Here is a 26,261-nt window from a genome sequence, read left to right on the forward strand (position 1 = left end):
TTGCCAGTCACAGTACAGGCAACCCACCTAAAGCAACAGGACACTAACTTCTGGGGGAGTGTCAAGAAGCAGCCTGAGTCAGGAAAATTAAATTAAATTAAACCACCAACAACTTGACCACCATTTCCCCCAGACTCTGGTGGAGATACCCAAAGACCATGAACCCAAGAGACTTGGGAATAGCAGTGACCCCAAACCACCAGACTTGCTTTCATCCCAGCCATAACCATCATCTGGAGAGGCAGTTCCTGTGGAGAAGGGGCCAGCCATCCCCACCAACTGACAACCAATGGCCACACATAGGGCAGGCAATCCAGCCTAACTGAAACACCAAGTCACTCCAAGGTGGGTAAGACAGGAAGTAGCCTGTAACAGATGGGTCAATCCACCACCGCAATCCTGACCACTATCTCCCCTCAGACTGATAGAGACAGCTCAGTACACTGAACTCAAGAGCCTTGGGAATTGCAATGCCTAGTGGCTGATGCCACCATCCTGGGAAGCAACACCAGCCTGGCAACTGCTTCTGCTTCTGTTGAAGACCTAGAAAAGTTCTTGTCACCAAATTCCTTGGCACCACCAAATGTTTCAACATCAAAAACCGATTTGACTTTATCAGTGGAAATGACATCAAAGAAAAGGTGTTACCATTTGCTTTACTGCAGCAGTCCAATGAGACATTTCCATCTGTCTGGTGGCCAAAATCTTCTATATATATTGTCTGCCCCATTAGAATGTGAGCTTCTTAAGAGCAGGGATTTTTCTCTGTTTCCAGTGTTTCACACATCATAAGCACTTAATAAATGCTTTATTCATTCATTCATTCAACAATTAGAATGATATGAGATGGAACCAGTTGCTTTAGAGAATTGTGACTTTTCTGCCACCAGAGGCCTTCAAGGCCATTTTTCAGGAATGTTAAAAATGGAATGTGTGGTAAGACTAGGTAACCTCCAAAGTCTCTTCCAACCTGCCTTTGGACAAATTATATAACCTCTGTGAGGCTCAGATGCCTTATCTAGAAAATGGGCATAATTAAACTTACACTTTCTTACCTCATCTGATCAATGGCCAGATCAAATAAGATAATGCATAAAAAGCCCTATGGAAGTATAATCTATTACAGTAATTATAGTACCAGAGCTAAAATGGATATTCACTTCCTCCCTCAGACAAGCTGAAATATCATCGTTTCGGCTGCCCCCGACTTCCCAACACCTGGATTTTGTGAACAGCTGCTTTACTGAGGAACTTTGACTTGGACCCTCCAATATTCTAAGCAGGAAACTGCCTGTAACTGTGATTTCCCTAAGCTGAGATTTTCCTTTATTCGGGAAGTCGATTTATTCAGGTGGGATTTTCATAGGATAATCTCAAGCTATTGAAGGTGCCAGGAAAGGAAAGAGGACAGGTCAGAAATCTAATCTCCAACAAAAGCACAATACCTGAAGTCAAGTTTCATATTACGCAAATGATTAGTTGTTTACATGGAATGCCAAATGAACATCAAATTATTTAGAAATACTATTTTATTCCCATTAGAAAAGGATTTAGGAGAGCATGATCACTTGCCTTTAAATATTTTCGGGGCAGTCATGTAGAAGAATCAGACTTTCTTCTTGGCCAGAGGATTGAACTAAGACCAGTAAAAAGTTACAGGAAAGCAGATTTTGGCTCAACAAATGTTTCTTTGTTGAATAACAGAGAACTTCCCAACAATTAAACCTACTAAAAAATGGAATAGGGTCCCTTTTAGGATGGAGGAGCTGCCTTAAATCAGAAGCTGGAAAACTTATCAGTGATGCTGTTGGTAGTTGGAATTCATCCTTTAGGTAGTAGGTTAGACAGCTTAATATCTAAGGCCCCTTCCAAATCTTTTTTTTCCCCATAAGATTTTTGAACTTAGATGGTGGAAGAAATGTGGGGGTGTAAGGGAAGAAGAAATGCTGACAAAATCCAGACTCCAATTCAAATTTTATTTGCATACAAAAATATATTATAAAGGGATAAAGCATCATTACTGTTTCCAACTATATATAATTACAAATATCTTCATAAACACATTTTAAATTACATATGAGTATGTTTAAGGAAAAATATAATATTAGCATAAGTCATTTGCTCTCATCCGCTGCATAGGTTAATTAAGTCTATTTTAACATCTAAGAATCCAGCAAAAATGATTCTTAAGTTTGTATTTTAAATAACAATATCTCAGATGACATGGTAGGATACACTGATCATAATCAACATAGTCTAACAGTTGGCTTCCTTGGGTCTTCACAGCTTTCTGAAGCTTCTCCCATTGAAAGAACAGGTACCCACACCTTCTCTTTTCACATGCCTATAAATATGAAATAAATAAGAGTTTCTATTCATAAGGCTATACAAATCCTATACTTAACTACACTGTACTTCATAGACATGAATCAAAGGACCAACTTTAATGGCAGTCTTCCCACTAATTCCTGTCTGTTCTAACTGCCAGAATTGGGCAGAATTTCACAACTTAAATAAGACAGGCAAGTTTGTAGCATGGCCCTATGATAAAGTATGGGGAAATTATAAGGAATGTCTGTCAAAACAGGTTTATATTGTCTGAAGCAGGAGGATACTGTGTTAAAAATGGGCAATAAAAATCTTCAAATAGAATTTTGTATGGTGCCAGGCTTCTCTCCTCCACTTTCAGTCCCATCTGAGACTGTAGCTACACATTGCCAAAAATACTTGCATACCTTTAAACTCATCTAAGTTACTGTCATCCAGACATTTGGCAAGATGAAAACTTAGTTTTAGAGCAAGACGCCCTATTTGTATAAATCAAGGCACTTGCTGGAGATTGAGGAGTTGAGTCAAAATTCAACTGCCGTGACTTTGCTAGTAGTAACTGAACAAGCGGAGTCCCTGGTGGGAAAGAGACTCAAGCAACGATAACTGCTTGTGTGCCCCTTCCTCCCTAGAGCTCAGAAGAAGAAAGCAAAGCTAGAGTAGGAAGTGGGGAATTCAAAGAGTAAAATCTTCAACACTGTCAAGGAGCCATCCTGGGGAAATTCACACTGTTCCTCCACCCAGATCTCTTGACTCACTTCTCCCTGCCTTGGAATATGAACTCCCTTTGGAATATGAACTAGCTGATTTGTCCTTTACACATAGGAGAGGCTCCTCAAGCCTCCCCAAAGGATCAATATTAACAATGTGCTGGAAGCGATAGATTACACCTCTGGGTATGCCAATGGGGTAGCATTAGAGATGGCTTCCAAATGGGAAGCAACATATAGAATAACTTATATTATTCAGTACTTAACTTGGGTTTTTCTTAGTGTGGTATGTGAATATGTCTTTTAATAAATTTTTATATAACTTCTTTTTAAAAATAATTTTAATAATCAAAAGATTCAAACTATTCCTAAATCTCCATTAAAATAGCTCGGTTTAATTCATTCCAAAAGAAGTTACCCTCAGGCTTCAAAAAAATACTATTCTATGTCAATCCCCAATCCAAAAGAGTTGGGAATGTCCAAGTTAGGAGTTTCAGTGATAGAAACATTTAAAATCAAATTACAGAAAGGGAGATTTAACTGCCTTTACCCCATTCAAGTCCCCATGACCATACTACTCCTGTCTTTAAAATCCTCTAACGAGGGTTAGTCCACACATGTCCTCATGGTCTACTATTCTTTGGAGACCACTACTTTACCAAGACCTTTGCTGATGGCAGAATGTTTGTGGTGGCGAATCTGCTAATTTTCTTCCATTTTAAAGGCTCACCTTTCTGATGGAAACATTATTTAATGTCCAATGGGGTTATGACAGGGTTATCAGTGAAGATAATGGGCTAGCCTGATTCTAAATCAATGTTTTCATTTTTACACTCAATCAATAAGCATTAAGCACCTTCTATATGTCAAACACACATCAAATAATTGCTAGTAGCTTCTCTGTTCACAGTGTGGAGGGAATTCTCTACATCAAGGAATCATAGCTAGTATCTTTATCTTTAGGGAGCTTGTTAGCTATTTGTTTTGAATCATCAGAAATATACATACTTTCTAATGTCCTGTCCAGATCAGCAATGAAGTCCTCTAGTTCTTTGGTGTCTCCAAGTTTAGCTATAAAACGAGGGATAAAATTTAGTTTTCACACATTCATTCAATAAAACTCAACAACCATTACGCTGCTACCATCAGCTTGTGCTCAAGGAGACAAATAACACCAGATACAGCTGCCTTCAAGGTGCTTACGATCCAATAGTTCTTGCAGATGGGGGTCTACACCTGTGATTTCACTGATATAGGGAATTCCTGGAGAAGGAAACCTTTTCTAGTCCAGATTGGCACCTTCTCTGTGACTTAGACTCTTAGAGAACTGTCTCAAAAAACTGATTTTTACCATTTCCTCTGGGCACCAGCTCCAAGGTTCAGGCATAACAATGTTTCTAAAGTTTAAGCTCAATATTTTCTTCCTTCATAGCATAGGAGAGAAAGAGTTTTCCTTCACTGTCTTTGGAGAGATTGAATTAAAATCTTCTGGCTAATCATTTAATCTGGTCCTCTCATTTTACAGGAAGAAACTGACACCCAGAGAAGGAAGTGGAAGGATAAGACAGGTCATAAAAATGTCCAGGGATTTCTCATTGGAGATTATGAGATTTTTTTACATCTGGGTGACTGGGATGGAATGGTAGTTGGCAGGGCAGGGTGGGAAGGTGGGATATAATAATGTCATTTCAGAAGTAGAAAAGTCAGAATTAGGGGTTGGCTGAAGTTTGGATTTTATTTCTCTTTGGAAGACAGATAGGAATGTAGAACAGAAAATAGAAACTAGGATCAATTTTCTTTTAGATATGTTCACTTTGAGGCACCAATGGGCACCCCAGGCTCAATAATCTAACCAGCTTTCCTTTCTTGAGCTAGCTTCCTACGAGAGGTGTGAACAAGGCAAGCTTATAACCAACAGCCTGAGAAAAACTGACAACTTTCTAAGAACTGCCCATTTATTTTGCTGTTGAAGTATATGACTTGACATTTTTAGTAATAAGTAACTCCTTGCTACATTTGCTTTTTAGCCCTTATGGTCCATTAGCCAACAGTGCTCATTCTCTGAGCTGACACCTCTGCCGGATCAGGTAGCAACTTCAGGCAAGATTGTGCCATCTGGAGACTACTCTTAAAATGCTAGGCTCATCAGAGAATGTGGGGGTAGATGACTGCACCAATTCCCAAGAAGCTTCTAAAGTTACAAGACCTGGGGGTGGGGGGTGCGGGGGGGGCTGGAAATGGAAAATCTCTCTCTTAGGAAGAGTTCTGCTTTAATATTAGGGAGTAGCAAAATCCAAAAATGTTATAGCTTTTTTTCCTTTTTTTGGCTAAAGTCTACAATTTTCACGAAGGGTAATATTTCTTCTAAAGAACAAACACATCATTTTGTTGTCAGGAAGGCAACTGTCCATTGTAACCTGATGTCCTGCTATCCAGCAAAGGCATTTGAGGTTGAGGACATTTAAGGTCAGTTTACTTCCCTCCCACCCAAGTCAATCCACTAACCCCAAAGAACCAGGAGGTTTCACATGAGTTTTAAAGACCCAAGAAACAGTATGATATAGAAGAAGAAGAAAAAAAAAGTCCTGTGCTAGGACTCAGGCACCTGAGTTCAAATCCCATCTTTGCTCCTTGTTCCCTTTGTGACTGGGCACTCTGGGCTTGTTTTCTTCTGTAAATGGTGGAGGTGGCGGGGGGGGGGGGGTTGGATCTAAATTATCTAAAATCCTTTGCACTTCAAATTCTGAGATCTTTTATTCTCAAAACAGTCAGGAAATACTAAAGCTTCTAGCTTGACCTACTTCAGGGCATCTCACTACACATCATGAAAATCCTATTTAATTGTTCAGCTGGTGCAATTACGAAGAATGTGGGTGAAATAATTGGTGCAGTTACAAAACCCCACCTTTAACAAATCCTGACAGAGGGGTTTTGCATTCTAGAACCAACCAGTCTGGGAAGAGTCTGCCAGTCACTGCTATTTGGCACAGATTCTGTCTATAATCAGATTACAACCTGTGCCAAGGAAGAGAACAAAGGCGCATCTGGAACCACTTGCAGACATGTTCTCCCCATAAAATTCTACAAATGTGAGAAATCCAAAATCTTGCCCACCAGCTCCCATCCACAGAGGTCAAGGAAACACAGACCCCTCAGAGCCGGCAGAGATGGCCCCAGAGTCTGGTACAGTTGGACAGAGGGGATGGGAAGGGGAGTGAAGAGTGGGAAGACCATGTGCCCCTTGTTAAATTTACCTTTACGAGGAACAACTAGGGGAGAGGACAAAGATGGCGTTGAGACTGTTGGAGAATTCAGCTTTTCATCACTGCAGCTGAAACTGTGCCTATAAGGGGAATCTGCACCTTTAAGGAAAAGAGCACATAAGGCAATTAGAATGAAGGTATATTAATAATGTACAGTCTCTAAAAGAAACAAAGCCCTAAATCTGCATGGGAAAACATACCTGCGTTTCCAGGTATATGCATATGTATGTGTACACACACACACACAAACACATATAATGTACAGTCTCTAAAAAAAACAAAGCCCTAAATCTGCATGGGAAAACATACCTGCGTTTCCAGGTATATGCATATGTATGTGTACACACACACACAAACACATATATACAAACACATCTAATAGCTAATAATTGCTCACAATAATTAATACTTTAGGCTTTACAAAGTACTTTATGTAAATTATCTCATTAGATAGTTACCAAGTCTGTGAGTTAGGTAATTCAGGTATTGTAATCTCCATTTTACAGATGAAGGAAATGAGCACAAAAAAGGCGGAATTATTTCCTCAAGGTCACATAGCTAGTAAGTAGCTAGGTTGGGATTAAAACCCAGGTCTTTATGTGTACATACATACATATATAATGTATATATTGATAGATATTATATATAGTAATATCAATATGGACTAAAGGTCTGAAAAGCACTGTAGTGAGTGGTGATTTATTACTAACAATACTAAGTAATGTAAAATAAATAAGCAATTCTTCAAAAGTTTGACCAAAGGAGAGCAAGAATTAGGTATAAATGTACGCACATATGTTTCTCTCTTTTTAAATATACAAATAATATACAGACACAATTTTATTTGCTTTTGATTTCATACCTATGGGCATATGTATGAATATTTATATATATAATATATATATAAACATATGTCACTCTGTCAATTATTTGAGTGCCTGCTACATACCAGGCTCTGTGAATACAAACGCAAAAAAGAATCTGTCTCTGACCCCAAGGAGCTTGTATTCTATAATGGAAGATATGTACCATATATACATATTAGCACATGAAATGATAATTATATAATTATATTGTATAATGATTGTTATGAATTGACTCATTTTTACAGCCCTCTAAGGTTTGCAAAGCGCTTTCCTCCCAGCATCCCTGAGAGGTAGGTGTTACAATGAAAACTCCCATATCCACAAATCAAGAAGGGTATGATGAGATTCTAGCAGTTGCCTCTATTCCAATAATATGCAAGACTCCATTGGGATAGCAGGGATCTTTGTGACAGCCAAGCCAATAATAGCTTTGGTTGTTTCAGGTTGTGGGGGGTTGGGTGGAGAATTTTTTTTTCACAAGTGAGGCAACATTTCTCTACACAGGGATATAATTTAATGAAGGGAGACATTGTTTCTAGCCCCTCCTATGCCAGATGATCTGAGTTCACCTAAGAACATAAGTACAAGGAAGCCTGGTCTTGTGACTGGATCCTCACTCCTTTCTCAAAGAGTATTTCCAAAGGTCCTTCAATGAACCTTTACCTGGGCAGCTGTACCCTAGGGCTATCGCTCCTCCTGGATTTATCCTTTCTTGGAGTTTGATGAACCAAAGAGGAGTCCAAAAGCCCTGGAAGAATAACTATAGCTTTTAGGAATAACCATTTAATAACCCTGACCCCACCTACCACAAGGCTACTTATCTCCATTTCTTCCTTTACCCTAACTTACACTAGAATTTGAGGAAAGGTAAGAAGCCATACAGGTAACATCAGAGACACCAAGGCAATAGAATTAATGGAAAGCATTCAAAAATCAGCTTGTTGGCCTTGGAGAAGATAGGAGAAATAGTGTTTTCATCCCTTCTTTGCGGAGGTGAGAGACTATGGGTGTGGACCGTTGCACATTACTGTCAGACTTGGTTGATATGTTAACTAGTTTTTCTGAAAAATTTTTTCTCTTCTGTTTTTTGTTAAAGTGATATCTCTCTAGGTAAGAGAAAAAGGAAGGATATATTTAGAAATGAAGGTGATGTAAAAACAAAAGGAAATCAATAATTTTTACAGGTAGAGAGTCAGGAAACTTGGATTCTAGTCTCAGGCTTTGCCACTAAATCATGTAACCTATCTGGGCTAAGTTTCCTCATCTATGGGAACAGGCAATTAGACAAAGCAAGACACTTTGCCTCTCCAACTCAGTTTCCTCATCTGTAAAATGGGGATATTGTTATGAGGATAAATGAGAAGACATATTTAAAATACTTTACAAACTTTGAAACTCTATATAAATGCTAACTATTATTCTCTTCCTGCTCTAATATTATATGAGGTCCCTATTATTAATTAAGGCATGCTCCTCCCATGATTAAGGAAGGAGAAAGACACCAGTCACTTCTTTACGTAAGCAGAAGTCATATTTCTAAAGTTCCATTAAAAGTTCCATAAAAAGCACACAAAATTAGGCCCAAAAAATGAACCAATAACCAGTGTCATTTGGTGTAAGGGACAGATATTAACATGCTCATTTTGGGGGGTAAAGATAGTATCTGAAAACAATGTGAATATTTGACTGAAGTCTAGAAACTCCTTTTTCTTTGCTTCTGGGAGAATTTTAACACAAACTTATGGCCCCAAGCATATTTTTACAGCCAGGTTATACACCAGTGGACATTTGTGATGGAAAACACAGGCAGATTCAACTATGGCAATATAAAACACAATATTAGCTCATAGTCCTTTGAATGAAAACCCATGTGGCCAAAACCCAGACACTCCAATGAACCAGCACTCAGCAGCAGCCAGACACCCCTGCTCCTAAAGGCTCCACAGGAAACTGACGTTGTCCTGACCTTCCCAAGCTGATTTTGCAAAGGAAATGCAGAAAGGGCATTTCAATCCAAGGCCCCAAGTATGTGAAATCATGCCCAGTAACACAATTTCAAAGCACCTATTTAAAGAAATGTGACCTTTCAGTGAATGCTTTAAACCAGGACTGTATATATAATCAAACAAACTTCCATCAGTTTATATGGTTCAGACCTCTAATCCCAGGGACCCATATTTATGTCTATTCACAGACGCCAAACTCCATAAAACATGAGCCTTTACAGTTAGTAGATTAGACTAATAGAATACCAGACTGGGAGTGAATAGGTACTAGTCTCATCTTGTCCTACATGACCTTGGTTGATTCCTTTCATTTCTCTGTGCCTCAGTTTCTATATATGTGAAATGAGAGCATACTACCTGTCCTTTCCTGTCTATCTTTGAGCTATTAAAATGTCATAGGAACTCTCTGGAGGAAAGAGGCTCTTAAAATTATTTAATGCATACGTATGTATCTCATGAATATTATATAATTATTTTTAATTGGGTAGGCACAGCTAAGTTTTTAACGAGCAGTTTGAATCAACTCTTTTGCCTCAGCCATTTTAGAAGTTAAAAAGTCTGTTTGTCAACTTCTACCTGAACACATAGAATACATTTTTAACAAGACTTAAAGGGAAGTTTAATACCTTGAGAGTCTAAATCAGGAGTGGGGAACCTGCGGCCTCGAGGCCTTTTGACTGAATCCGTTTGCTGCACTTGAGGACCTAGAGGGCCACATCTAGCCTCAAGGCCACAGGTTCCCCACTCCGGTCTAAATAAACCCATGCTTAGCACCCTATATCTTGATCCACCAAACCAATACATCCTTCCCTACATCCTGCCCAGCTCATTCCAATATCACAAATCTATAGATGGAATGGGATCTCAAGGCACACACTCTAAAGTAGTAGCTGTCAGGGTAGAGTCTGCAAATGTTAAACCAGTTACCTAGAAGAGATTGACTCACATACCCCCACCAGTAACTCATCCAGATGTTTGCTCAAATCCCCCTTAACATTTCTGTGTCCCCCTTTCTAGTGAAAAAAAATGCTTTTTTAAAACTATATCAATAGAAGCATCTTAAGGAGCTCCCAAACAAATTATTGGCCTGCTATAAATTCTGGCTTTGATGCTGATTTGATGCCAAGTTTCTAGTTCATTAGAGAGAGGAATACAAAGAGAGAACACTTCCTAGGGAAGGATACAGAAACTAGAGGACCAAAAAAAATCACAGCTGAAAACCTCACCATAGACTCCCTTCTCTTCCTCAGGTCATCTAGCCAGTGACCTAAAAACTGATCAGAACATTCAGGTTGTCTGTAGAGCAAAATTGTAAATAAGTGAAGTTTCATAGGGTCACAGATTTAGAGCTGGGAGGAACCTTATTTTGCAGATGAGGACACTGAGGTCCCAAGGTTAAGTGACTTCCCCAAGGTAACACAGGGCAAAGCCAGAATTTGAATTCAAGTCCCCTGACTCTAACACTTTCTTTGCACTGCACCACAATTAGTGATCAGCAGAGCCAAGAAGTCATCTCGCTCAAATGAGGAGCCTCTTTCTCTTCTTCTGCTATCCTTCGACCTCATTTCTCCTTCTCCTGGTTCCTTATTATCCTCATCCCCACTGAGGTACCCTATACTTTTCCCTTTCCTACTTCCCTCCCTCACAAAAAAAAAAAACAAAAACTTGCCTATTTTATATCCCTCACCTCTTTTACTTCAGGTCCCTATTTTCCACTAGGCAACAGCTAACTAATATAATAAAATAACAGCAATGTGTTCATGGATGTTGTTGTAGTCATGGAACCCAATTCCAGGTAAGAAACATTACAGACACAATGCCTCAACCCAAAGAACCATTTGATTCTAATAATGATCATTTCAAAGCCCTTAGACCACAGGGAGAGAGGGGTTTTTGAAGCCCTGAACCAGCTAACCTCCCTAAACCTAAAGGTATGCCTTTCAAAGATATCTGTCCTAATTAGACACTTTTGTTTAATCAGCTTCATTTTCTCTAGTTGCAAATCTCAAACTGAATGCAAATGACTTCATTTTTTAAAATTCCATGAAGTATTAAATACCTGAACACTACTAGAGTTTGGGAAAGATGGGTAGAGAAGTCAGAATATGAGGCTTTTTAAAGAGGGAGTTGTGTTGTTTTAGCTTGGAGAGGAGGGAAGGGTAATTCAGGGTTAGCACTAACATTTTCTATTTCAGAACAGAATGAAGCCACAAAACATAAAACTTTTCCAAAACTCCTACAAATATAGAACTACCCCACAAGTTTCAGGCAAGTGAACTATAGTAATTAACTGAGTGGAAAACCTTAGACCTGTTTGCCTTTTGTCATAGGGAATGGAGGGGGGAGAGAGGGGCATCATCTTCCTTGGCATCTATGTTCCAGCGGTCCAAATAAGTAAAATCTGACCAACATTGCCATCAGCTACTCTTCTGAGACAGTTCCAGTCCTGCCAAGGCATCAGAACACAACAAACTTCCCACTCAGATTGACTAATAATATGACCTGAACCTCATGGAATTGGCATGAGTATCCCAAGCCACCCAGGACACTGTTTATTTTGCCAGTGTCCAGAGACACGACTCAGCCTTTAGCCTGATCCTAAAAGCAGGTCATTGGCAAGTGCATGCTAATCATGGTGATGACACTCACCATACCCAAAATAAAGGTCTCCTGCCAGTGCCCTGCCCAGTAAGAAGCAAAAGCAGACTTTCAAAGGTCCTTTAAATTCCATTCCAACTCCCAGGTTATGCTAGATAAGTCAAGAGTGATCCTTTCCAGCAGTTCCTCATTCCTTAAAAGCTTCCTACAATCTTCCTCAAACTCTATTTTAATTTCATTGCCACCAAAAGGCCTGATATTACCTGCTCAAACTCAGGACAGCAGAGGTTTGTGGGAAAGACAAGGAGGGGTATTAATTCGATTTCAATCAATTTAGCAATTTGGTGGAGAAGGAACCAAGAAAACAGTACTATCCATACGAAGGTACCCATCACAAGTTATTTTAGTGTTCAGTCTTGATTAGGACACCACCTTAGAAGCTGGAACAGGAAAAGTATTGGCTCATTGAAATGTTTACTTCTAGCCACCCCACCCCTCCATCTAGTGTACACACTGGTCTGCAACTGTAGGACTAAGAATGTGTGCTATGTTTATTTTCTCCTTAGGATGAAAAAAACACCCTCAATAGAGTTTCTTCTTTACTGGTAGCTCAGATAATGGCACCATTTTGATCTCTCTTTGAAAAGTGAGTTGGAGGTATGGAGGGGGTGGCAACTTACAAGAGAAATGGGGAAAAACCCCAATGGTACCGAGTTTACAACTGGATACATGTTTTCATATGTGAGAAAGATCAATTACTACAACCAACATTTAATATCATGATGATGAGTTGTGATTTGACAGGGATTTAGACCTTATTAATAAAACTGATAGCTTTATTAGCTGTGTGACCATGACTGGAGCACTATAAACTCTTGGTGAGTTCAGATTCTTCACCTGTAGAGACAGACACAATAATACCTATAGTGCCTACCTCACAGGATTGTCGTGAGGCTCAAATGACAAGATATTTTGCACACTTAAAAGCACCATCAATTATTATTAAGTGATAGAAACAAAAGTTTCTGGAAGATGCCAAAGTATTTTTTAAATATGAACTTTTTAATCCAAGTAATCCTGTTCCACTTTTACAGATGGAGAAAAAAGGCATACCAAAACCTCAGTGATTTGCCTGAGGTCCCTGTGTAAGCCAGTGGGAACACCTAGAGATCCTGACATGATCTTATGGTTATAGCCATGATTCACCACCTGGCATCTTGACTAATATCTTAAACGAAAATTCAGTTCATTTCAGGAGATCTGGGTTCTGTGCCCAGGATCACCACTTTTTTTTTTTTTTGGCCTTTCTTTGTATGCCTAGCACTTTGCACAAAACCTGGCATACAGGAGGCATTTAAATGCTTTTTGACTCAGATTCACTCATTGTTAAGAAATCGTAGATCTTAAATGAGACACTTTGATCTCTACCACTTTTTTCCCCATCTGGTAAATGGATATATGCGGCTATTAAAATTTTAAACTGCACTAAAACATTTTGGAAAATTTGTATAAGAGGCCTGCTGACCCTTCCCTCAAATGGCATAGCTATTAACAAATATGACTAGAGTTATAGCACTGAAAGCCAACTAATTAATATGACAAATGCTCCATGCAGCTTATTCCTGGCAGCAACTGAGATGCAAATTAAAATACATCTCCTTAAAAAGACAATGGTGTATGTGAGAGGCTAGCTGCCCCAGAGCCTATATTCTAACTAGTCTTTTGTAGGTAATGGACTCAACTAGCCAGCAGAGAGGTAAGGGCTATTATGAGTATAACCTATGATCATTTTTTCCTCTTCATTTTCCTAGCTACCAAACTAATGGTTAGTTTTATTAACACATGCACACACACACACACACACACACACACACACACACAGAGGCACACACTGGAAATACCTCCCCCAGTGCTGGTCAAGGATGTTTTCCAGCTCCTTCTTCCTGTGTCCACAAAAGAAACAAGAAAGGATTCTGGATCTGAGATCCCACCCAAAAGAAATCCTGATAGTCTATGAATGGGCAATCTTATACTCTATTCAAGAGGAGTGTGGTCACTGTCTGAACAAGAGCTGTTTCTTTGCAATGAAATAGCACTGGACAAACTGTCCTCATTTTCTTGCCCTGGTAGGAGAGGATGTGTATTTCACATCTCACCTTCTGTCTCATACCATGGTTGATGCTGACGTATTCAAGTGTGGCCACAGAAGGAGAGACAAGTTTCAAGAAATGTAAGATTTCCTTTTCACATCGAATTAGAAGAGAATCCAGGCTGAGAGAGGCTTTCTCACTGGAAGCAAGAGCTCCAGGCTATTAGCAACAGAATTTTTTTTTAAAAAGTTCAGAAAAAAAAAACTATTTCAGTCCCTTGCCTCTTACAAGCTGCAATTCATTTTAAACCTCCCTGTGAAGTAAGAATTATCCTTCTTTTCCAAATGATGTGTCTGGGCTGCGGCTGCCAAAGGAACCAAAGCTGGAAGTCAAGTGCCTGACTCAAATCCTGGGTTAGGACACTGAATGCCCTTTATCCGCATAAAAAATATCAGCTTATATCCAAATTTGATGACTGAATTTTTCCTTCCTAAAGGGAGAAAATAGATCTTCATTTCCCTAAGTACAATCACAAAGAGTTTCCTCAACTACAAAATGAAAGGGTTGAGTTAAATGATCTCTTGAGGTCCTTTGAGAAACTGTCTGACACTGTTTCTATGGCTGTCAAGTTTCACTGAGTTCACTTCAAGAAGAAAGAATAGTGAGATGGATAGAATCAGCAACATACTGTTACGGGAAGAGGGCTAGATAAAGGCATCAGAAGGATTGGATTTGGGCTCCCATTCTGGCATTCACTAGCTGCTTCAGCTCTGGACCTCAATCTCCTCATCTGCAAGGTGGGGGTAATAATATCTGCCCCATAGGTCACAGCGCTATTTTGAAAATAAAATAAATGTATGCAAAAATACTTTGAAACAATAAGGCATCTAAATATTATTGCAAGCACTTAAATTACATGAAAGTACTAAAACCTAAAGAGGTTTCAGTGCTTTAAAAGACCTAGTTATATTTGTTAATGATAAAAGAACTAATAATAATAATAATAATAATAGACTTAAAAGCTCTGAATTAACAGTCAGGAAATCTACATGAATATCCAATTCTTGCAGAAAACCAGCTGCCGTAAGGCTGTCCTTAGGCCTTCTCCCTCAGTTTCCTCATCTGTAAAATGAGGTCCTTTCAGCTGTAAACCTCTGATCTAGGTTCCCTAGGGATCCTAACCCAGCAGTACAAAACAGGCATATCAGCTGGTAAGTGACTAGGCAAACCCAAGCTTCTAAATTCAGCATGTTGAAGTAGCTGAGAAAGAGAAGAAAAAACAATTCAGCAGTTCTGGAGAGTCAGTTTTCTGTCTGCTCATGGCATGACTGGCTTTCTTCCCATTTTCACCACCCTAGTTTATGCCAGGTTGGCATAACTCAGTAAACACAAGAAGAAGTGGGAGCCCCTGGGGGCTGGGACCAGGTTTCCATAGAGTGGAGGGCCATAAAAGTCACTTATACTTAGAAGACAGAAGATACAAGGCAAGGAAGAAGAGAATAAGCATTTATGTAGCACCTACTATGTGCCAGGCTAAGTGCTCTATCTCACCACCACCCTGAGAAGTAGGTGCCATTATTATCCCCATTTCACAGTTGAGGAAACTGAAGCAGAGGTGGTGCCCAGGGTCAGAGAACAATATGTAAACCTCAAGCCTGGGGTTCTGACCTTAAAAAAAAAGTGCAAGAGGTTATTTTGAGAATCCCCAGGATGTCATTTTTAGAAATTAGTTCTTAGCTTCCTAGGTGTTTCTATAGTCTAGATCTTATCTCTCTCATCCCCTCATTGTTGGCCATTTCCCAAAGAGCCTTGAATGAAGTCTTTTACCATGCTCCTTTCCTCCTTTTCTTCCTCAAGTGTGGCACTTTGACTGAATCCAAACTTCAAAGAACAAATCCCCTTAAAAAAAGGATTTGTTTTGTAAAACTTGGACTCAGGCTATATGTGGGCTTGGACTAGGGCTGCAGGTTCCCCACCTCTGTCTAAACTATGTTCCCAAATAAGCCACTAGTTTACTGTGTGACTTGAAAGAATACTGCTTAACCTTTCTGTGTCCCTAGACACTAAAGATTGCAGACCTGAGTTCGCATAGCTTTTTCCCCCCAAGAAACACTCACATGACTCTTAACTCCTCGCTCTCACGCTCAAGGTCCCGGAAAGGCGCAGGTATTCCTGTTCCTGCTGAAATCCAGCAGTCAGGGATCAGAAGTCCTGGACTCAGTTCCACCTCCCTCTGTACCAGCCAGGTTCCATCCTTCCCTTCCCTTTTATCCCTACCCCCACCTCTCCTACTCTGCAGTTACAACCCTCAGAGAATGCATAGAAAGCTTCTCAACTGGAGAGTTCCTGCTTGGCCTTGGAAGGCAGGCAGACAGCAGGGGCTGTCCCAGAACGGAGGTGAAATATTACCACTACCAGCAGCAGAGGAAGAGGAATGGGAAAGGGGACGGAAGGAAGGACAGGAGGAGGGGAAGGGAGAAGGGGAGGAAAGGGAAGAGGAGCAAGGCAGGGAGGAAAGGGGAGGGGGAAGAGGAGGAGAGAGGAAAGGGAAGAAGAGGAAGGACAAGAGGAGGTGAAGGGAGAAGGGGAAGAAAGAGGAAAGGGAAGAAGAACAAGGCGAGAGGAAAGGGGAGGGGGAAGGGGGGGGCTGGAAGGAACCTACTCACTCTCTGAGTCGCTGAAACCGCTGCTGCTGTCACTGACGCTGGCGCTGCTCCTGCGCTTCATCCTCTTCAGGTGCTCCTCATACTCAAAGTGGCGCTCGTGGAAGGGGGACGAGAAATCGGCCATGACCTCGTCAAACTCACACAGGACATCAGACAGGTCTGCAGCCACCACTGAGTCCAGGGAAGGAACTGCAGAGGACGAAAAGCCAGACCATAGAATGCAAGCTGGAAGGGAGAGATGCAGCCACAACCCGGAGAGGCGAGCCCGGCCCGGCCAACACCCACACCTCCTCAACCGACCCAGCATCAACCTCTTCCCTCCAGGATTCCAAAGCTGCGGGGCCTCCAGGGTCCCGTGCAAACCACCGCAGCTGGGAAAAGATAGGTGCAAGACGTTATCTCAGTCTCTGCCAGCTTAACAAGTAAGGATGGAAGGGAATAGAACGGCAGAAAGAAGAGAGATTCAGATCTTTGAGCCGCATTTTTAAAAGCCTCCCCCAACCCAAGACGACAAACTTCAGGGTCAGACTGGCTCATAGGCGAGAGAGGCGTCGGGTACCAGCTGGGAGAGGAAGGGAGGACAGAAGCAGTCAGAAGGGAGAAAGCAGAGAACCGAGAAAGACAGGGCAACAAGCAGATTCTTTCTCCTTTCCTCTTTTTTTTTTTTTTTTAAAGAGAAGTTCATGAGCAGGAATTTTTTTTTCTTCCATTGGAAATTAGGAGGGAGTTCGAGGATACCCTTTTCTACACGACCTTTCTCCTCCTTTCTCTTATCTGTCCCCACCTGAAGGTCCAGGACTAGCTGATAAAATGATGATGAAGCTTGGATTAAGGGAGCCAGGGAGATTAGGCTCCATTCCAGGTCAGGGCTGCGGTCGGACTCTCGGATTGGCCGCAGTCCCTGCGCCTTCCCGGGGCTGGTCAACTCCCCCTTAGCTCGTTACCCTGAGGGATGCACCCACCTGTCTCAGTAGTGGCAGCCGCCGCGCCCCCGGCGCTGCGCTGTACTGTGGGGGACTTCATGGGACCGAACTGGGGATCTCTCCGCGAGTGAGGCTCTGATAATCCTGTCCCCAAAGCCTTTAGCGCCGCCGCCACCAGCGTCCGCTGCGCCCGCTGGACTCTGGACTCGGCAGCACCAGAGAGCTAGAGAGCAAGCGAGCGGCTCACAGTGCAGTGCGCTCCAGCGCTCCTCTGATGCCGAGGCGGCAGCAAGCTGTTATAGCCTCGGTTCACCGGGACAGGGAGGCGGGGCCGGAGGAGAGGCCGGTGGGAGGAGACCCGCGGAGCTGGGGGAGTGCCAGCCCTGAGGCTAGGAGACAGCCAAGAGCTGGCCAAGGACTGGCACCTCCCAGGGCCACGCTGAGGCTGGAAGACGATTTCCACCGACATCAGTTAGAAAGGATCTAGGAAGTCCTCTGGCGCAACAAATCAATGAATGAACGAATGAGTCATTATTAAGATACGTATTACGTGCTAGGTGGCCCAGCGGATAGAGTGCCGGAGCTGGAGTCAGGAAGACTCCTCCTCGTGAGTTCAAATCCGGCCTAAGAAGCTTACCAGCTGTGTGACTCTGGGCAAGTCATTGAACCCTGTTTGCCTCAGCTCCTTATCTATCAAATGACCTGGAGAAGGAAATAGCAAACCACTCCAGTATCTTTGCCAAGAAAACCCCAAATGGGGTCACGAAGAATCGGACAAGACTGAAAATGACTCAGCATCTCACTCTCACTCCGTACTATGTACTATGTACACCACTAAGCAGTGAGAATACAAATACAAGCAAACGAGATCCTTCCTACCGTGAAGGAGCTTACGTTTTACTAGAGAAAGACATCACCACTAAAGAGTGTGTTTTTAGAATAGTCAGAGAGAATGAAGTTTGGGATAATAGGGAAATAGATTTAGATGTTCTTGCCAAGAACGCCGTTGTTGTCACCTCTGTTCTCAGAAATTCCCAACCACCAGCTCCAAAATATTCTGCCTCCACTCTGACCTTCATCCCCACCTCCACTCCAGTGAAGACTTCTGATAGGTTAGTTCTCAACTTATATTGCTGGGATCCAAGTCTCCATCAGTTCCTAACCAAGCCACTGGTGAAAATACCCCTTCCCCTCTCCAACTCTCCATTATGCGTTATCTTCCCCCCTTCGTTAGCATAAGCTCTAGATGGTTAGGTCTTTCTTGTTTGCTTGTATCTTTAAAACCCTAAGCTTGGCATAGTGCCTAATCGTGCCCAGTAAATACTTAATAAATGCTTTATCTAACTAGTTGGCTAGAAAAGATAGAAATTTTTGCAGTGTGTGAAGGCAGTACCACCACCACATTAAGTCACTGCCAGCACAGGCTGAAGCATTAGAAAGGCACCGAGCTGAGGAGGACACAGACATTATTAGAATAGAGACTGTGTAATGGGGCTGAGTGAAAGGGAACTGATTAATATACTGCTGAAAACAAAGCTGATGGTACTTGTTCTCATCCTCTTTCTATATTGCCTCTCCTGTTTCTTCAAGGGACATATGAACCTGGTTCTTGTTTTGCTTGGGCTGCAAGATATCTTGGGCCATGGCCAATCTTCATGTTCGCTCTCCACCATGGCAGAGGCCAGCCGCCCGCCGCAAGCCCGGGTGCTCCTGAAGCAATGCCTTCATGCCAAGCTGCAAGTCCGTCCTTCCCAGGACGACCCCTCGGCTCAGAGGGTGGAGGTTCCAAGAGCATCAGTGATCTATATCTGCTTCTTCAAAAGTGTTGAAGAAAACCTTCTACCTCAAATGGTTAGCACGCTGTTGGATGTGAAATTGAGACCAAAAATGACAAGCATGTCTCTGTATTGGATCTACCTGGAAACATCCTCATCACCCACCACCTTCGGAGGAAAAATGAAAGGAAGGAGTATGCAGTACCACACCAACTCTGGAAAAGAAGAATTAGCTCTTTATTCTCAGTTTGTAACTCCGTGAAAAAGAGCTTGCTGCTAATAGTAAATGTGCAGAAGCTGCTTTGATGGTGACATGAAACTTAGGGGAACAGACAAGTGTTAAAGCTTGATGCCAATGGACCCTACACATGCCTGATTGAATTTTGAAAAGGCCACTTCAGTTTGTATAACAATATTTTAGGGTGAAATGGTCAGGCCTGGAATTACTGGAAGGTTTGGGTTTTTTTAAGATCTGTCTTTACAAGATTCACCACATTTTGACATTTAGAAAGACTGGTGTCACCACTGAATAGAGTATGTTATAGTTTCAAGTCTCCTGCTAGCTTGGACAACTTCACTTTTAATTCATCTACCATATTTTAAAAAAGTATTTTGAAGATACCTTCACAACATTATTTTCCATCCAAATGAAAAAGAATTATTTTAAAATCCAAATTATTAAAGTCTCTCTCCCGAACAGAAAAAGAGTTTATATTGTTTTGTTTCACCAGTTGTTTTGAAAAAAACCTATTTCTCTAAGATGACATGGTCACCCATCAAAGTTCTGATTTGTATGTGACCCTGTGATATTAACTGTAGCCAAAAGGGAAGGTATGGTTGGCGAAAAATGAACAAAGAGGTATGGAGAAATCTTACTGAAGAAGCAAATCCTGTCATAAAATTGGGAGCTCAGAGGACAAACAAAAGACATTTTATTGATATGTATGTGTACATACATATATAGATTTAGATATACAGGTGTATGTGTGTATATACACATTATGTATTTATTTATTTATTTAGAGTTCATAGCTTCCTAAAAGCATAGAGAAGACATGACTCTGAACCAATACCTAGACCTAATGGGCCGTGGGCAGTCCTACTGGGGGAAGAGTCATAAATGAGCTCAGTACTATGTACTATGTGAGGCAGTCAACTCTAGGATTTTCCTACTCTGTCATTTTTCCTTTCCATCCCTCTGAAGGGCAGTGTTGAGGCATTGACTAAAGAGAAATTCAGGCCTGAAAAGCCAAAAGGAAAAAGAATTTTCAAGCACCTACTATGTGCCAGGCACTATGCTAAGCACTTTACAAATATAATCATTTGATCCTCACAACAACCCTGTGAAACTGTGAAACAGTTCCTGCTATTATAATCCCCATTTTGCAATTAAGGAAACTGAGGCAGACAGATGTTAAGTGACTTGACCAGGATTACACACAGTAGATGTCAGACTAGATTTAAACTCAGGTCTTCCTGACCCCAAGCCCCCAATGTGTCACCTAAGCTGTCAAGAAGGAAGAGGAGGAGGAGCTGGGAACTGGTGGTACTGTCCACACAAGGATGGGATACAGCCAAGAGGAAGCAACCAACCGCCCCTGCACAGCTTCTACTGCAGTCATAGCTCCACTAAACTCACAGTAAAACCTTACTCGCAACCCCAGACCAAGCTCCCTGGCTTTCAGCTTCCTACATTCATGGAAAAAGCAAGTTCTTTTCCCAATCGGGCCCCAGATCTCAATGAAAGCTCAGCCTCGAATGAAAGCTTGAACTGACCTGTGTCCCCTGAACTCTCCATCCATAGGAGTCCTCTGCATAGGCGTCCCTTTGGTTTAAGGGACTCAGTGGCTTATTCAGTTTCCTAAGCACATCCTTAGTTTGCCCAACTCTGGCTCTTTCTCCTACTCTTTCTTATCCTCCCTTTTGGTGTTCGAATGGATCATTTAGATCGTTCCAGTTTTCTTCCTCTCTGAACACACTGTTGCACTAAAATCCTCCCAAGCTGCTTTTCAGGAGTTGGTAAAAAATAATCATGCTTCTCCACGATCCATACATCTCCTTTTTCCCATCCCCCAGCTCACCTGGTTCAGCTCCAAGGTCAGCAGCTCCCCATCTGCATTTAATTACATTTCAACTCTCCTGGCTCCAACCAGACTGATCACAGCCAACCGACTACCTTAAAGTCTGGGAAGGGGGCATTTTCACCACAGTTACTACTCAGGGAACTAGAACCACCTTTTTTGCATTGGAGAAAAACCAAACTGCTCTTTGCAGAAGGAAAGGATCCCAGGGCCCTTCTTTAGCTGAGATTCAACAAATCTGAACTTGAGTCATTCCTCCCATTCAGGTCAGGGTACATGGCATTTTGAAGTTTTCAAGCTAGGCATACAAATATTAAACTCTTTTAGAACCCAGGGATAAAATATTACATTAAACCACATTAAATTTTATATTTTAAAGAAGACATCTTATTGCTGTCTTCTGTCTTCACTTCAGAGTCATTTTAAACTCTCCTCCAAGACCGCACACTCCCTTGTGACAGATAAAATCAATTAAGCAAAAACAACCTACACTATGCTGAACATGCCAGACAATATGCGAAATATTGTGAGCCAGTAGTCAACAGCCCTTTTGCCATGAAGTAGTAACTATGTTGCATTACATGCTTTCCCACCTTCACTGCTTTTCCCATTATTTGGAATATTACCATTATTCCTTTTTGTGGCTTTTTTCATTTAAATTAATGTAGTTATTGTTTATTTATTCTGTATATTTCATGCTTTATCAAATCATATGCATCTTAAGATTACAGATTTAGAGCTTGAAGGAACCCTAAAGGTCTTCTTGTCCAATCTAATTTTACAGATGAAGAAACTGAGTCCCAGAGATGTTAAATAATTTGCCTAAGGTCATACATGCTTTTTCAAATCTCCAGAAAAATTAGTAAAGAAATTAGTTATAACTCTTCTGCAAGAATGAAAGGTTAACAACCAACATAGATGTTACTGGTTCGAAGGAATCTAATTGCCTCAAGTGAAAAGCAAAAGGAAGAAACATTGACATTTCCAGGAACCAGGACATCAGCATGTAGGAGAAAAGTAGTGGTGGCTTATCAGTCAGTCTTACTTGTAACTGTTTTCATGTTTTAAGAGGGTGTTCAAGGCCCTATCTGCTGCTAAAAGTCAGCCATTCTTACAAATAAAATAAATATTAACAAGTCTATAAGCATAGTATACCTTATATAAATCCTATGACTGGTCTTTTAAGAAATAGCAAGTTTTGAAAGCAAAATAAGTCCTTAAATTGTCAATTTCAACACATGATTCTGCACTGGGCTGTTATCACGGCTGGGCGATCAGGACATCACGTTATTTAAATTCTGCCCAATATTTGCTTTTTTAGCTTTTTTAGCATGATGTTTTCTTCAATATTGCAAGACACCTTCAATGAAGATGAAAATGGCATTGAGGTCAGCTACCACACTGATGGGTAAATTATTTAACTTGAAAAGGATACAAGCCAAGAGTAAAGTGGAGGGAGAATTGCTTCATGACTTTTTGTTCACAGATGAAGGTACACTCAATGCAGCCTCTGGGGCTGAGATGTAACAAAGTATGGATCAATTCTCTGCTGTTTATGCTAATTTTGTCCTAACAATTAACACCATGAAAAACACAGGTTCTCCACCAGCTAGCACCACACGCTCCATATGTGGAACCATTGGTTACAGCAAGTGGAGAAATTTTAAGTGCTGTGGATAAGTTCACTTACCTTGGCATTATACTTTCCAGGGATGTACACTTAGATGGTGAGGTTGATGTATGCATTGTCAGAGCTAGCTCAGTGTTTGGGGAGGCTCTGAAAGAAAGTGTGGGAGGAAATAGGTATTAGGCTGTCTACTCAACTAAAGGTCTAAGAGCCATTGAGCTGACCTCATTGTTGTATGCCTGTGAAATCCAGACAGCATACCGGCACCATGCCAGGAAACTGAATCACTTCCATTCGAATTGTCTTGGGAAGATTCTGAAGACCACCTGGCAAGATAAGGTACAAGATACTGAGGTCCTTTCTCAAGCCGAACTGCCAAGCATTCAAACTCTACTTCAGGAGAGTGGAACTCCAATGGGCCAGCCAGATTGTTCAAATGCCAAAAGTATGTTCTCTGGAAGAGAAAGTGAGGCTGGTGACCTTGCACAGCCTCCCTCACTCAAATCCAAGTCAACTGCAAGTCATGTCATCATTTCTCTGATGCCATGGTCCTCTTTGAAAACAAAGGACAAACATGCATTTCACAGAGAACTCAGACAAGGCAAGCCTACAGAGGTCAGAAGAAATGATACAAGGACACTCTCAAGGTCTCTGAAGAACTTTGGAATGGATCATGAGGCCTGGAAGACACTGGCACAGGACCTCCCAGCATGGTGTGCCTGCATCAAAGAGGGCACTGTGCTCTATGAGCAAAATAGAATTGTAGTAGTTCAAAAAAAAATGTCAGATTCACAAATTTAGAAGCATCTCAACTCCAAATGTTTGTATGAACTATTTGTACCAGACCTGTGGTAGAGCCTTCCAAGCTCATATTGGCCTAATCAGCCACAGTAGGACACACTGTACCTTGACCCCAATATAGTGATATCATTTTGGTCCTCTTTGAGCATGAAGGTTGACAACCATGTACTAACTGCTTCCTTGCTGCCTATATCCCTTTTCTTCCCCTTCCTTCTCTCTTTCCCTCCCCTCCTCTCTCCTTCCTCTCCCTCTCCCTCTCCTCCTCCTCCCCCATTCTCATCCTTCCTTCCATCCTTCTCCTTCCTCCCTTCTCTGGCCTAGACAATGCTGTGGTAGAGATGGCTGAGGAAACCATAGAACCATCTAAGGAAGACATCACAGGACTGTGTCAGGACATGTTCTCCAAAATGGCCACGTGCCTGATGGGCAAGCTGACAGCCACCAGTGAAGACTATAAACTTCTGGAAAATATGAACAAACTGACAAGCTTGAAGTATCTAGAAATGAAAGGTATTGGGGCAGAGCCAAGATGGAGGCTGGAAAGCAGGGACTTGGGTGAGCTCCCTGCCAGGTTCCTCCAAAAACCTATAAAAAATGGCTGTGAACAAATTCTAGAACTGCAGAACCCACAAAATAACAGAGGGAAGCAGGGATCCAGCCCAGGACAACCTGGATGGTTGCTGGGTGAGGTCTATCGCACACAGAGCTGGGAGTGGAGGGGAGTGGAGGGGAGCAGAGCCCAGCGTGGGCGGCAGCAGGACCAACCAGACCAGGAGCCAGGCAGTACAGGCCCTAGCACCCTGAATCAGTGAGCTGCAGCAGTTACCAGACTTCTCAACCCACAAACACCAAAGACAACAGAGAAGGTTAGTGGGAAAAGCAGGGGGGGGGGGACACAGAATGAAAAGAGTTTGCAGTTTGGCCACCACCCAGGAGGCAGCGGAAGACGTACAGCTACAGAACTACAGCTGCAGTTGTTTCCAGCCCCAGGCCCACCTGGTGGGAGGAATTCCAGCCCCAGGCCCACCTGGTGAGAGGAATTAAGTGGCAGATCAGAGCAGGAGTGCAGAGCCTGATTAAGATCTGAGTCAGGTCTGGGTTGGCGGTTCTTGGGGAAGGAGGAGTACTGGTGTGGCAGAGCTGGCTGTATAGAAATAACTCTGAAAACAAAGCGCATCCCCTCAAGCTTGGAACAAAGTACTCTTTACTCTACAAGCAGTCATACCCTGCTGAAAAACTCAAGGGTCTAGTAGTTAGCTAGGAACATGGCCAGGCAGCAAAAACGCACTCAGATTTAGTCTCAGACTTTGGAATCTTTCTTTGGTGACAAAGAAGACCAAAACATACAACCAGAAGAAGTCAACAAAGTCAAAGAGCCTACATCCAAAGCCTCCAAGAAAAACTTGAACTGGTCTCAGGCCATGGAAGAGCTCAAAAAGGATTTCGAAAAGCAAGTTTGAGAAGTAGAGGAAAAATTGGAAAGAGAAATGAGAGTGATGCGAGAAAACCATGAAAAACAAGTCAATGACTTGCTAAAGGAGAACCCAAAAAATACTGAAAAAAATACTGAAGAAAACAACACCTTAAAAAATAGACTAACTCAAATGGCAAAAGAGCTCCAAAAAGCCAATGAGGAGAAGAATGCCTTGAAAGGCAGCATTAGCCAAATGGAAAAGGAGGTCCAAAAGACCACTTAAGAAGATACTACCTTAAAAATTAGATTGGAGCAAGTGGAAGCTAGTGACTTGATGAGAAATCAAGATATTATAAAACACAACCAAAGGAATGAAAAAGTGGAAGACAGTGTGAAATATCTCATTGGAAAAACCACTGACTTGGAGAATAGATCCAGGAGAGATAATTTAAAAATTATTGGACTACCTGAAAGCCATGATCAAAAAAAGAGCCTAGATATCATCTTTCAAGAAATTATCAAGGAGAACTGCCCTGATATTCTAGAGCCAGAGGGTAAAATAGAAATTGAAAGAATCCACAGATCGCCTCCTCAAATAGATCCCAAAAAGAAAACTCCTAGGAACATTGTTGCCAAATTCCAGAGCTCTCAGGTCAAGGAGAAAATACTGTAAGCAGCCAGAAAGAAACAATTTGAATATTGTGGAAAAACAATCAGGATAACACAGGATCTGGCAGCTTCCACGTTAAGGGACTGAAGGGCTTGGAATATGATATTCCGGAGGTCAATGGAGTTAGAATTAAAACCAAGAATCACCTACCCAGCAAAACTGAGTATCATGCTCCAAGGCAAAACATGGATTTTCAATAAAATAGAGGGCTTTCAAGCTTTCTCAGTGAAAAGACCAGAGTTGAATAGAAAATTTGACTTTCAAACACAAGAATCAAGAGAAGCATGAAAAGGTAAACAAGAAAGGGAAATCACAAGGGACTTACCAAAGTTGAACTGTTTTGTTTACATTCCTACATGGAAAGATGATGTATATGATTCATGAGACCTCAGTATTAGAGTAGCTGAAAGGAATATGCATATATATACGTGTATGTGTATATA

At 41.6% G+C, this 26,261-nt stretch overlaps 1 protein-coding gene and 1 pseudogene across 1 annotated transcript; one reads left to right on the top strand and one right to left on the bottom strand.

Moving 5' to 3' along the window:
- Positions 1 to 1,957: 1,957 nt before the first annotated feature.
- On the bottom strand, positions 1,958 to 17,723 carry RGCC (regulator of cell cycle). Its single transcript, XM_036753572.1, has 5 exons — positions 17,490 to 17,723; positions 16,528 to 16,716; positions 6,293 to 6,400; positions 4,047 to 4,109; positions 1,958 to 2,344 (listed from the first exon to the last, which is right to left on the bottom strand). Exons 1-5 carry the CDS (start codon positions 17,548 to 17,550, stop codon positions 2,337 to 2,339), a joined length of 429 nt encoding a protein of 142 aa, XP_036609467.1. The 5' UTR covers positions 17,551 to 17,723; the 3' UTR covers positions 1,958 to 2,336.
- A 1,398-nt stretch (positions 17,724 to 19,121) lies between these two features.
- Positions 19,122 to 19,612, top strand: LOC118845651 (annotated as a pseudogene).
- The last annotated feature ends 6,649 nt before the right edge of the window (positions 19,613 to 26,261 follow it).

This window comes from Trichosurus vulpecula, chromosome 4 (genome assembly GCF_011100635.1).
Source record: "Trichosurus vulpecula isolate mTriVul1 chromosome 4, mTriVul1.pri, whole genome shotgun sequence".
In the NCBI taxonomy this organism is placed as follows: Eukaryota; Metazoa; Chordata; class Mammalia; order Diprotodontia; family Phalangeridae; genus Trichosurus; species Trichosurus vulpecula.

Bases quoted from the DNA above. Each gene is read 5' to 3' on its own strand.
- RGCC (XM_036753572.1), bottom strand. From the start codon at position 17,550: ATGAAGTCCCCCACAGTACAGCGCAGCGCCGGGGGCGCGGCGGCTGCC. The intron at 6,401-16,527 runs GTGAGTAGGTTC...TTTTCCTTAAAG, and splicing joins CGGTTTCAGCGACTCAGAGA to GTGCAGATTCCCCTTATAGG. The intron at 4,110-6,292 runs GTAAATTTAACA...CTCGTTTTATAG, and splicing joins CCTAGTTGTTCCTCGTAAAG to CTAAACTTGGAGACACCAAA.